Consider the following 11656-nt stretch of genomic DNA (forward strand, 5'->3'; position numbering starts at 1 on the left):
AACTGGCCAAAAGATTTCAGCCCTAAGGAAATCATGTGCACCACGCCTGGGAGAATACACCAGTCACCACTCAAGCAAAAACTGCTTCTTGGATGATATCACAGTTAGTCTTTGTTGCCTATTATTTGGAGATAAATAGCTGGTTTTCTCTCATGAGGAGTGGTGAGGGACTTTCAGAGCTTTCCTGAGGAAAGGATTTTAGAATGAAAAGCTAAGTAATCTGCCTTTTTTTGGATATATTTTGTAAGCAAGTCAGACTACATTCTTAGGCTTTTAGAAACATTTTTTATTCATTTTTATTGCTTTTTACTTGTTTTTATAGTAAAAGAACAAAGAATAACATATTACAATGTATATAGACTGAAGTCCTTCAACAAGCTACTTTAACACATTTACTTTCTTGCACCATAGCCATCTCTTACTGTTTGAAAAATTGGAGTTTCAGGGGCTATAGCTCATTAGAAAAACCTCAGAACCTCAGACAAAACAACTGTGAGGATGTGTTAAGATTCCTCTTCTAAGTCTCAAAATTCCTTACAAGTAAAGGAACGAATATAACCCCTATTAATGAATAGAAATTATTTTAAAAATAACTAACAAACTGTGTTGACTCAAAACATCTTCTGACTCAGCTCATCAGCCAGGCATGAGAGCTGGGGATATATGTGCATTCCTGTTGGGCTCCTCTAGGAAGGAGAATGGAGTAGCTCTCTGATGGGAGCAGGGGTTATGGCAGTCAGGTATGAAACTACACCAGGACCCTCCCGTTTGCTGAAATGCTTCAATCCCTGGACTAAGGAGAACTTTGCTTTTACCCCAGTGTTTTCTGACAGAGGATCCCACTATCTTTGGACTGCTTTCCCAAGGCCTGGGATGAAAAGGGAGCAAAAGGACTAATTCAAAGGTTCTCCTCTTGCTCTTCTGCTTAAAAAAGGGAAAATTCAATGATAATAGAGGCAGCTAGCTTGCAGGATCCAAAACTGGATCCAATGGGTCTTTTCCCAGATAGAAGAGGACAGACTGAGAAGGTGGAACAAGGATCACATGCTACAGGATGGTATAACATGAGAGAAAGCACAAGAGCATTGACACAGGAACATTCACATTTAACTACAGAAGGAGAGTGCTAGCACATAAGCTTGAAAAAAAATGAAATCAGTCCCCTACAGTAAAAGCTAAATAAAATGTCATTTACATAAAGAATACTTAGGGAAAGAAGAAAAGCCTTAAAAGGTGAGAAAGGCGTGAGAAATTAGGTATAAGTGGGAAGGACAGACTGCCTCTGCCCAAGGAAATAGCTGCGTGCTGCAATTAGCTAAATGGTACATGACTCCTGCACTGTGATTGTGTTGCGGTTCTGAACCACTCATTGGTTTACTGCTGTTTCTAATGGCAGGAGTGCTGAATAATAAAAGCTGTACTCTGGACTGCCAACAGGCATTTCCTTTAGCCTTTGGTGGTGAAGCTATATTTTAAATGAAAACTGCTAGCTTTTATTTCTGGAATAACAGTAGCAGATAACTATAGCACAGCCATAGATTTATAGCAATGCTTTATGCGTGGGGATCGATCTTTCAGGCAGGATTTGCTCTCCTCGGCACAACCACTCCTTGCTCCCATGAACATGTTCAGCATAGGAAAGATAAGCTGGGGAGAGGCAGTTCTTATGCAATGAAGCTTGTCAAGCTGAAAGCAATGATTAAAAATGCCATCTCCTCTTATGAATATTATGTAGCTACAACAAAGCTTGCGCCTCGCCTCCGAACAAAACAAAAGCCCTTCCTTAATGCCAGGACAGCAGGGAATCTTGGTGCCTTCCCCAGGCATTTAAGTGGTTATGAGTGCCTCACCACTCACCAGCACTCAGGCTGCCAGAGACCAGGAGACACAAATCGATAGGGTTAAGTGGATTCGCTCTGCGCTTGCCTGCCTGTACACATCCTAACCTCCCCCTGCCTCCCCACCTGCTCTGCTGTTATCTCTCTCTGGGGAACCACCATTCGCCTGCTTGTCCAGACAAGCTCCAGAGCTTGAAGTTGCCAGGGGGTGAAGGGAAAAGCCTTCCTGCTGATGGGGGGTGTGCGTGAAGGGAGACTTGCCCCATGCTGCATACAGGGAGATGCAGCAACTAATGCAATGCCATCTTCTGCTAGATGAGGCAGGATGACTGGCACTGGCTGGTGACAGATTGTAATGATTCTCTGTCTTCTTAACAGGCAGAAAACATGTCCTGGGGAGTGAATACCTCATGTAAATATGTATGGGCCTGGGGACAGTGCAAGTGTCAAACACAAGCCTCCCATTGAAGGAGAGGAAACACAATGTCATTTGGAGTGCTGCCTCTTCAGAATTGCAACCACTCAGGAGCAAAAAAGGAATGGATAGTAGGATTAATTCATTTAGCTATTGATCTCAGATACACACATTTTCATTTAACATTATTAGAACAGCCAGAGTCTCATGGCTCATAGCTGGTGGGCAGTAGAGACAACATTTGGAAGCCTTTTTCCCCTCTTGCTGATGAGGTAAATCTTAGCAGCAGATTCCTTATGGTGAACCCCTGGGGAAGGGTCTCCTGCTACATAAAAATAGCCTAATGTCTGGACTGGTGACTCTGATCCTGTTCTCTACAGACATACTCTCAGCAACTAATTGGTGGCCCAGATAACATGGGGACATACCCACGGAAATCCTATATAGAAAACTGTCAGGGAGGGAAGGAAGAGAAAAGAATGGGCTTGATATAAGTAGGTCTGGACATACATGCACAGCCATGCACACAGTATCTCAGCTAACCAGGGGAAACGTTAACCAGGGGAAGAGTTCAAATACAGCCTTCCCTTATCTCCATACACATGAAGATCTATGACAGTGGGAGAAGACAGGATATGGTGCAGGGAGGCATTAAGACATTTTTCAGTAGTTTCATCACATTGAGCATGAGGTCTGTTCAGGGTCCTGAATAACTTCTTTGCCAAATTAATCTGCAAAGGACTTTCTCATAAATAGCTCTTACAAAACCACCCTGCCCATGAGCAGGTGGATGTAAGGGCCAAAAATAAATGTCAAAGGTGATGAAGACCATGCTGGGATCGGCGGAGTCACCAGCTGACACCAGTAGAGATGCTGGCACCTTAGATGATCCCAAACTGGGCCAGCTCATGCAGTTCCAGATGGCTGAAAGCTTCCCATGGGCAAATCACTGTGATATCTGCAAAAGAGAGAGAATGAGAAATGGGTTCTGGTCACTGCATTTCTTGGATTTCTTTTGCATTAATAGAAAGGTTGATTTACTCAGGAAACATTAGAGATGGGAAGAGCAAGAAGAATGAGACTCCACTTGAAGGTTAAATGAGCAGATGAGCTCTTCAAATCTGGTACTACCTACCAGATCAAACAAGATTGGTGTATTTTCTCCTGTGTCATCTTGCTCTGTGAGCAAAAGCAAACCAGCATTTCCTATAGCCTCTTCAGTGACTGTGTAGACTGGTGTGAAAATTCATTCTGGTTATGTGGTTTCTCCTGTTCTTATAAACTGCCTGTAGCCAAACTGTGATCTCCTTGAAGAGGTGCATTCTTAAATCAGATGCTGAATAATTTAGTCTACAACATTTAGGATCTGTAACTCATTGATAGGTGCAGTTGTTATTGATACCTAAGAAGTTCTGACTGGCTACAGCTCATCCAGTGAGTGTTTCTCAATTCTAGATGGGTGCATAAAATTCTTAAAATTAGGATTCTGGTGATAACACAAATACTTAGCCAGCTGGGATTTAGTTCCTGTGATTTTTGGTATTAATAGCTTAGCATTTGGCATTTCTTTGAGAACCTCATTCTGCTGAAATTCTTAGCCAGAGTATTAGCAGAAAACAAACAAGCACATTTGCAGCCAAATGGAAGTATTCAGAAATTGAAGCATGCCTAAATATCCTTTCTGTCTTGTAGTGTATGTAAGCATAAGCATGACTGTGGCAGCTTGCGGAGGGAGTACTAGCCTTCTCTGGTGACCCTGGATGCTGCAGAGAGGCCAGGGAGACAGAGAGGTCACCCCAGACAGTCCTCTCCTGTGCTGAAGCCAGACTGCGCTTGTGTTAAAGCAGGGCATGACAACAACATCCTGCAGCGCTTACCTGTGCCCAGTCCCTCCATGCCTGGGATGTCATCTCCAAATCTAGGGGAGAAAAGAACAGGCAAGGGGTGAGTTTGGGCTAGTAGCATCCAGGAAAGGGGAGCTGCCCTGCACCCCCAGCTGGGGAAGGAGAAGTGTGGGCGGGCAGCAGGCGAGAAGGAGTAGCTCCAGGAAGGAGTGCTGATGGCACCAGGGGCAGGGGGAAGCCTCCTGGCTCCTTGCCCAAGGGAAGATGCTACTGCAGGAGCCCAGCTTAGCAGTGGGGAGCCACCCAGTTAGCATGGTTTCTTTTCTTTCCAAAATACCCTTACCCTTTTACTCCTTTTTTAGGAGGCTTGCTCTTGAACTGCCTTGTCTGTCTCTGCTTGAACTTGGGAGGCCCCTTGCGTGGTGTAGTGGGACCAGTTGGAGCATCTCCAGTGCTGAGGTTGGTGGTTGGGTTCTCACTCATTGCTGGGCTTCTGTGTGTGGCAGGCGCACACGTCTTTCAGATCCCTCTGTCTGCAAGATAATAGCAAGGACTGTTGCAACACTCTGCTTATCATTTCTAGGTATCAGTAGTCAGGTGACAGAATTACGGAAAGTATAATTGTGACAGGATTAAAGATAAAGATATTAAACATAAAGAAAGATTGTAATGCATACTAAGTAATCAGGATAGCACTGCCTTTCATCTGGCAAGCTTGAATTAAGATGCCAAACAAAGGATGCTCGAGCTAAGGACTGGTTCAGGATATGACTCCTAGGAGCCACAAAGACACACTTAGGGCTTAGAGAAATATCCTATGCTTGGGAATCATCATGATATACTTCACCTGTTCTTATACTTGTGCCTAAGCAGTACCTTTTGGACACTGATGGAGATGGGATGCTGTGCTAGATGGGCCCTTAGTTTGGGTGCAGCTGCAATTAGGGCCTCATGTTTGTCAATACCAATCTTACAGGAAATAGCACAGTGTCTTTAAAAGATTGTAAAGAAGGCTAAGGCAAAGCATTGGAGACTGTCTTTTAGACAGAATTTAATTTCTCAGGGTTTAGGAGAACAAAGCCCGTAACTTTCCCCAGGATATGTCCATTTTGGCATTTTTGAGCTTTATAGTACATGCATTGACTTCCTCTGCACCACACTGCACATAAGCCAAGCTCCACTTCACAGGGGCTAAGTAGTTATCAGGGAGCAATTCTTGTGTGGGAGACATCTCTCCTGCCTGGGAGGGCAGAACTGCTGTGCTCAGAGCCATTTGCTTCCTTCCCAGAGAGGGCAGCAATAACTCTCACCAGTGCCCAAGGGGCAGCTTCCAGCCCTTCATCAAATTTTTTGCTAATTAGTATGCTAGAATGATCTGACCAAGTGCATTTATGGAACGTAAATAATTGCCAACTTTTTCTCCCCTCCTTGAAGTCACATTCTTCCCCATGACCATTACATAACTCGTATCTCTAGGTGTTCGCCCCTGTGCAGCCAGGCTGATGGAATCGCTGATGGAATTAACTTCAGGATTTGGTACTAAAGGCTAATCCCATTATGTCACCATAGTGCTCTGGCCTAATCCCCAACATCACCTGCAGTGACACTCTGGACTTTTAATCTCAGAACTATAAATGCCATCAAAGATGGGTATTTTTTTCTTAGTCTGAAGACAGTTCCTGTCTTTGACAGTCCTGAAATAGCCAGAGTGCCAGAAAGCAAAGCCTGAGATGCAAGGAGAAAGACCATCCAAGCAATCCTGTGTCACTTCCACATCAATGCAAGGCGAAGAGCTGTGTTTCTGTGTCTGTGGCAGTCTGGGAATACTTCACCCCTGACATCTTTCCATCTGTTTTGGTAGTAGGATGGATCCTAATGATAGCACCTAGAGGCATGCTAGTTCTTCTGTCACTTGCGGTCAGGCTCCTGTCTCAGCTGTAATATCCCAAGCAGGAGACTGGACGGGTTCCAGCAGCCCCAAATGGAGCAGCAGATGGTTGTGTCTGCAGCTGAAATATGCACAGATGCTATTCCCCCGCCTGTAACACAACGCTTCCTAAGCACACACTGTGCCCACAAACACAGGGATCAGCTCAAATCGTAGAAGTTACTTATTTGGCTATCATCTCGGAAGCACCTGAACAATCACCCTGTATTTACAGCTTTATCTTCACAGCGTTGTGGCAGGAGAGGCAAACACTGTCACCTTTATCTTTTACAGAATGGGAATGGAAGTGCAGTGATTGGTATGACCTGGACTGCACAGCTGGGAGGAATGACAAAATCTTTTGACTCACAGTTCTTTAGGGCCAAACTGAGAGGTGAAGGCAGTTTGGCTCCACACCAAAGAGAGAATTTGGTGCCTCACTGTTACTGAGGACCAGTGAGGAAGTCAGATGGTACTGCCCTGCAGCAAAATGCTTTGCACTGGGAAACTGCTCCATGGCATGTCTGCTAATGCCCCAAAGTATAGTATTATGCCTCCACCTCAGGAGCAGTTCTCGTCAGTAGGTTGTCTGTCTCAGTGCTAGGTACCCCTCCTGAACTATGAGAGACACACATCCACTTCTAAGCACCTTCAGTTCATCTGACATGCAGAGATACTTGGCACCCCTCTCAAGGGCTACTCCCAAAAGTACAACAGAAGAAACAAACTGGCTAACAGATTTCCAACCCTTTGGCCTGACATCCAAAACTTGTAAGATGCAGCTGAGCTCAGTCTCCAAGTGAGTTCCCAGCACAGTACCTTAACCACAAAAATGTGTTTGAGGGTCAGCTCCTCTTAGATCCTTGAGTCCATACCTTGCCCCTGGCCTTCACTCAATAGAGAAACAGCTAATGGGAAAACTCAGTCCTTGGAGTTTCCCTTTCTCCCAATATGAAGTAGTCATATCCACCTGCCAGCTACTTGATACCTGGGATTTGGTAGGAAAAAGAATCTGCCCAAATTGCACTTCATCCTCTCTCACCTGCATGAATTCAAGAAAGGGCACTCAATGAAACTAAAAGGGACAATTCTAACCTCTTCCTTACCAGCCTCCCTCTACCTATTTTCCCATGCATCACCAAAAGACAGGGCAGAGGGTGGAAAGCAACCTTAATGCCACAGAAAAGTGCAGGAATCAAGCTGCCCTCCCACCAATGAGTTGGTGGGACTCACCTGCCATCACACACAAGCAAAGGTGTCTCCATTCATGCTGGAGAGGGCCCTGCCCCACAGCAAGGGAGCTGCCCTAGTTCCCACACCTTGGGAACCAGCTGCCCCTGCCCACAGCCAGACATGGGTGGGCAGGCGGCCCCAGGACCACAGATGCAAAAGACACCCACGGCAGCTTCCCAGGGGAATTTCCCAGCCTCTCGCCTCTCCATACCTGGGTACGTGGATAGTCCTTGGTACCACACCAAACAGATGGCTTGACAAACGTTCAACAAGACTGGGTCTCCTTCTCTAGCTCTGTGCAAGTGCTATGCTGCCTCACCGCAGTGCTTCCCAGGCTGCCAGAGCTCTTCTGCTGCTGCTGGCACTGGGATGCTACTCCTGGGTGAGAGCCGACAGCTGTGGATGCAAAGACTGTTGAGGAACAAGATGTTCTTCCATGCACTTCCTCTGCTGCCTCCTCTGACAAGGTGTTACCTAATTGTCCCTGACAGCATTTCTGCTCAGTCCAGGGTTTAATCGTCTGGGTAAGAGCTTTGCTTGCGTCTGAATGCTAATTATACCTAATACACAGTAATGGGCTTAGCTCAGTTGCGTCAGATATCCCACCTCTGGGTTGCTGGCCAGATTAATCATCCTTCTTTTAGTTTTCTTTGAACTGAAAGAGGCTTGAATACTACCGACAAATGCTGACTCTTTAATCTGCCCCCTCCTTAATCTCTGATTCTCTGTGGAAAATTTCCCTGACAGATAATGCAGATGCCTCACTTGACCTTCTTCAGACAGATTCAGTGTAGGATCTCATCTTTCCCTGCCTGAAACCTTCAATAATACAGACTTCTCCATGTGCACTTGTCTTCATGGTGCCTCAGAGGTGTCAGACACGGAACCCCCATGGGCTGTGGCCCTCCATGCAGTGATATGCTAGGAGAAGGCAGCATCCAGGAGGAAATACCCTTGTTTTTACATTCCTTTTGATGGGGTTCTTGCATGCTCAGCTCTTGACCTCATGAGAGCCACTAGCATCATCCTTGCAGCCAGGCTTTCGTCAAGGAATATTGTATCCAGTGTAAGATGCTTGTGAGGAGTGAGGAGTCTCACAGCTCCAGTCTCAGTTGCTTGAGCTGGCTAATCATAGCGATGGAAAAAGTCCACGCAGGTTCAGCCCTTTCTGATCCTGTGTTTTACACAGGATCTCAGACCCTTCCTTCTAGCAGCAGTTTTAAGACCACGAACAAATGAAAGAAGATGCACTCTAAAAGACAGAAACTCATTTCAGGTAGAACTATATTCCCACAACTGCTTCCCGGATGGGGATCATTGGAAAGACCATCCCAGTTGAAAGAAGGGATTCAGTAACACCAAAGGTACAGCATCACACAGTATAAACTCCCCTCCGATGTGCCCTGCATGCACAGCTGGGCACCGGAGCAGGAGACACCAGCTGCCTGTCCCGACTGCTCCTCAGGACCCCCCCAGCACAGGCTCAGCCAGCCGAGGACACAAGCCATGGGGGTGCCGGGAGCCCCGACCGAGGGGTGCCCGGCATGAGAAACTGAGCAGCCCCAAGGAGCGCAGAGCTGCTCGCAGAGCCCGGTTGCTTTGAGACAAACCACTGCTGCAGCACTTGCCCCAGTGTCAGAGGAAATAGAAAACGACCACCCAAGAACCACAACTCCCTCTCTTAGCTACTGGGTCCGTTCACGCTCTCCAAGCACAAACATCCAAATTTTTCCCCCATGGGATTTTATCAGGACTTTTCTCTCCTCTGGGTTTTGCAGCCAGTTCCTCTTTCATCCCCCCGCCACCCTCGTTATTGCTTTGAGCTCCTAGGAAATACTTACAGTGCCAAGGGCTCCTCTTGCCAATCATTCAACTCCCGTCCTCCAGCCTGTGTAGAAAGGGTCTCAAGGTCTCCTTTCTCCTCCAGATATACCCTGCCACCAGGTGACATCAGGGTGCCGATCGTGGGCGGGCCCCCGCACGGCGGGGGGGGGGGGACGTGTGGGGAGCGCTGTGACCCCGGTGCCCTGCAGGCACAGCTCCAGCGAGGTCTGGGGGAGCAGCAGAGCCGCGAGACGCTCCTGAGGGGCGACGTGCCCCTTTCTGCAAGAAGAGGTTGTGGCTTCTCTGGAGCTCCTGTGGGGTGATCTCTGGACAAGCAAAGAGGAATAAGGAAATCACCTGCCCTTTGAGCGATGCCACTGCTTGTGAACATATACACACACACACATACACCCCTGCACATGCAGGGAAGGGAGGAGTTGGTCCCAGTCACCCCAGGTCCCTCCCCTGTGCTGGTGAACACATGGAGAGACTTCCAGCAAACTTCTCATCTGTGCCGCAGGGGTCAAGATGCACCTGACAGAGCAGTGCATGCGGTCAGCCCGCTGCTGAGAGGGCTGAGTCTGCTCAAGGAAGCCATAGGGAATGCTGCTGAGATGCTCCACAGGGCCCCGGTGAATATTTAACTGCATCCAGCAGATGAGATGGCAGGGGAAGAAGGGGGAACCTTTGTGTTGCACAGGGGTGGCCAGCCAGTGGGTGGACAGGTCACCCCTGAGACCCAAGGCACTGGGCTGATGGTAACAGCTAGGTCACATCTGGGTACTGGTAGCATTCGTACTGCGAGGGGCTGTCTGAGAAAGGGAAGAGCTGGTGCCTCAGCCCAAACTCCAACCCAACAAAACTCCACCCCAACAAAACTCCACGGATGGTAATGCACACTGTTTTATCAGATGCTTTGCATCTCTGATGTGTTTTAATAGCCCATTGTAACTGCCTGGGAGATTGGTGTCAGAGATGTGGAAAAAGTGGGAGGAGTTTCAGGATGAAAGCAGAAGGTCCAGGGCCCTGCTAGAAGGTTCTGGAAGATCATCCTCACCCTCTGTTGCAGCAGCACCTCAGTCATGGGCTGTAGCTGTCTGGCTTGAGGCATAACCACAGGGCTAACACTCCTCTGGGGGTCCGTTGGCTCTAGTGAAGCACTGCTCACTTATCCTTGTTGAGCATCCAGCTCACAACATGAGATCAGGGCTGGCAGGGCCTAATATGGTCCCAGAGAAAGGAGCTGCACTAGGAGCATCAGAGCAGCGCAGGGGCAGAAGAAAACCAAGGTGTAGGTTTGTGTAGTGATGGAAAGGCTTTGATGTTGGGTGAGGCTGGAGGAGGGGATTTTGGAGCAGCCATGCCAACCAGGGGTGTGACTGCATGTGACCGAGAAAGAACAGGCTGCCTCGGACAGGACAGACCCTGGCAGCGGGGACCAGTCCAGCACTGCTCTGGTGCTGAGCAAGAGCCCCACAGCCGTGGCTTCTGGGCTTTCGGATGGCTGAAGTTAGATGAGATAAATCCCTCAGTGAGACTGTTAGCTTACATTTAAAAAATCGATAAGGTCCTAGCCCTTGAGTGGGTGCAGAGAAGCTGGGAAGTAAATCCTAGATGCAGCCGAGGGGCTTTCAATCTAGCAGAGAAGCAGCAAACACACTTAGCATTCCCACGATTTTGAGGACGACCACACAGCTTTTGGAGGTTTGTGCAATAATTTCTGGGCACAGGAAAGAGGACGGGGGAAGCATCGTGTTGGCATCATCTCTTCCCTGTGACGACTAGAGCTTGTACACAAATGTGCGGAGATTGATTGCGCTCAGCAGCTCCTGACAGCAGAAGTGATTACTGTGGGCAGGGACCTGCTTGTGTGGCTATAAAGAGGTGCAGCCTGCTGGCAGCAGACTCCACTCCCATCCCCGCTGCTCATTCCCATGCCTCCATCTGCTGCAGACAGGTTTCCGGGGGCTCCTCCTCCCCTCCTGCCGCCTTCTATGTAGGTAGAGTTGCTGGGGAAATTGGCTCTACAGCCCCCTAGTCCTCTTAACCTGAACCTTAAAAATTTACATTCTTTCAGGCTGTTTGTTTTCAAAACACCCCCTTTGTTTTCCTGTTTTCCCAATGAAATCTGGCTCATTTCTCTTTAACAAAAGTGGACACGTGGGAAAAAAATTTCCATGGTGTCACATGAAGCTATTTTTTGGCCAAGAAACTCCCTGTATGGCCCCGCTTATCATATTGTTTCTTATCTCCCATGATAATCAGGCCATTTCCCCTCTCCTCCTCTCTGTGCATCCTCTCTCTCTCCCTTACTCTCACAAAGCGGGTGGCATTTGCTTTGCGGTGATGCAGGTGCATGGCTCCTTTGCAGAGCAACAGGCACCGGCTTTGCGTTGGTGCCTGGCTGCCACCCTGGATGGATGACAAGTTCTGCCCAGGGACTGAGTACCTGATCCTCGTCCGTCCCTCCCTGCCCCTGCCCCGTCTCTTCCTCCCCTGGCCCTGGGAAAGCCTTTCAGGCCACATCAGTTGCCACCCGATCCAGACCAGAGGTACACCAGAAGCCGTGGGGCCC

The 11656-nt window shown here is 48.1% G+C and overlaps 1 protein-coding gene across 2 annotated transcripts; it reads right to left on the bottom strand.

Annotated features, from left to right (window-relative positions):
* Positions 1-375: 375 nt before the first annotated feature.
* Positions 376-9136, bottom strand: PDE6H (phosphodiesterase 6H). Of its 2 annotated transcripts, none has more exons than XM_009463962.2 (4): positions 9099-9136; positions 4441-4630; positions 4131-4171; positions 376-3211 (listed from the first exon to the last, which is right to left on the bottom strand). In XM_009463962.2, the coding sequence occupies exons 2-4, from the start codon at positions 4578-4580 to the stop codon at positions 3135-3137; spliced, it is 258 nt and encodes an 85-aa protein (XP_009462237.1). In that variant the 5' UTR covers positions 4581-4630; positions 9099-9136; the 3' UTR covers positions 376-3134. The 2 variants fall into 2 exon arrangements, with proteins under 2 accessions (XP_009462237.1, XP_009462238.1); XM_009463963.2 differs by lacking the exon at positions 9099-9136 and adding an exon at positions 7469-7620.
* Positions 9137-11656: the final 2520 nt, after the last annotated feature.

Source organism: Nipponia nippon, unplaced genomic scaffold (genome assembly GCF_047370975.1).
Source record: "Nipponia nippon isolate SJK-2023a ecotype South Korea unplaced genomic scaffold, ASM4737097v1 scaffold_3, whole genome shotgun sequence".
In the NCBI taxonomy this organism is placed as follows: Eukaryota; Metazoa; Chordata; class Aves; order Pelecaniformes; family Threskiornithidae; genus Nipponia; species Nipponia nippon.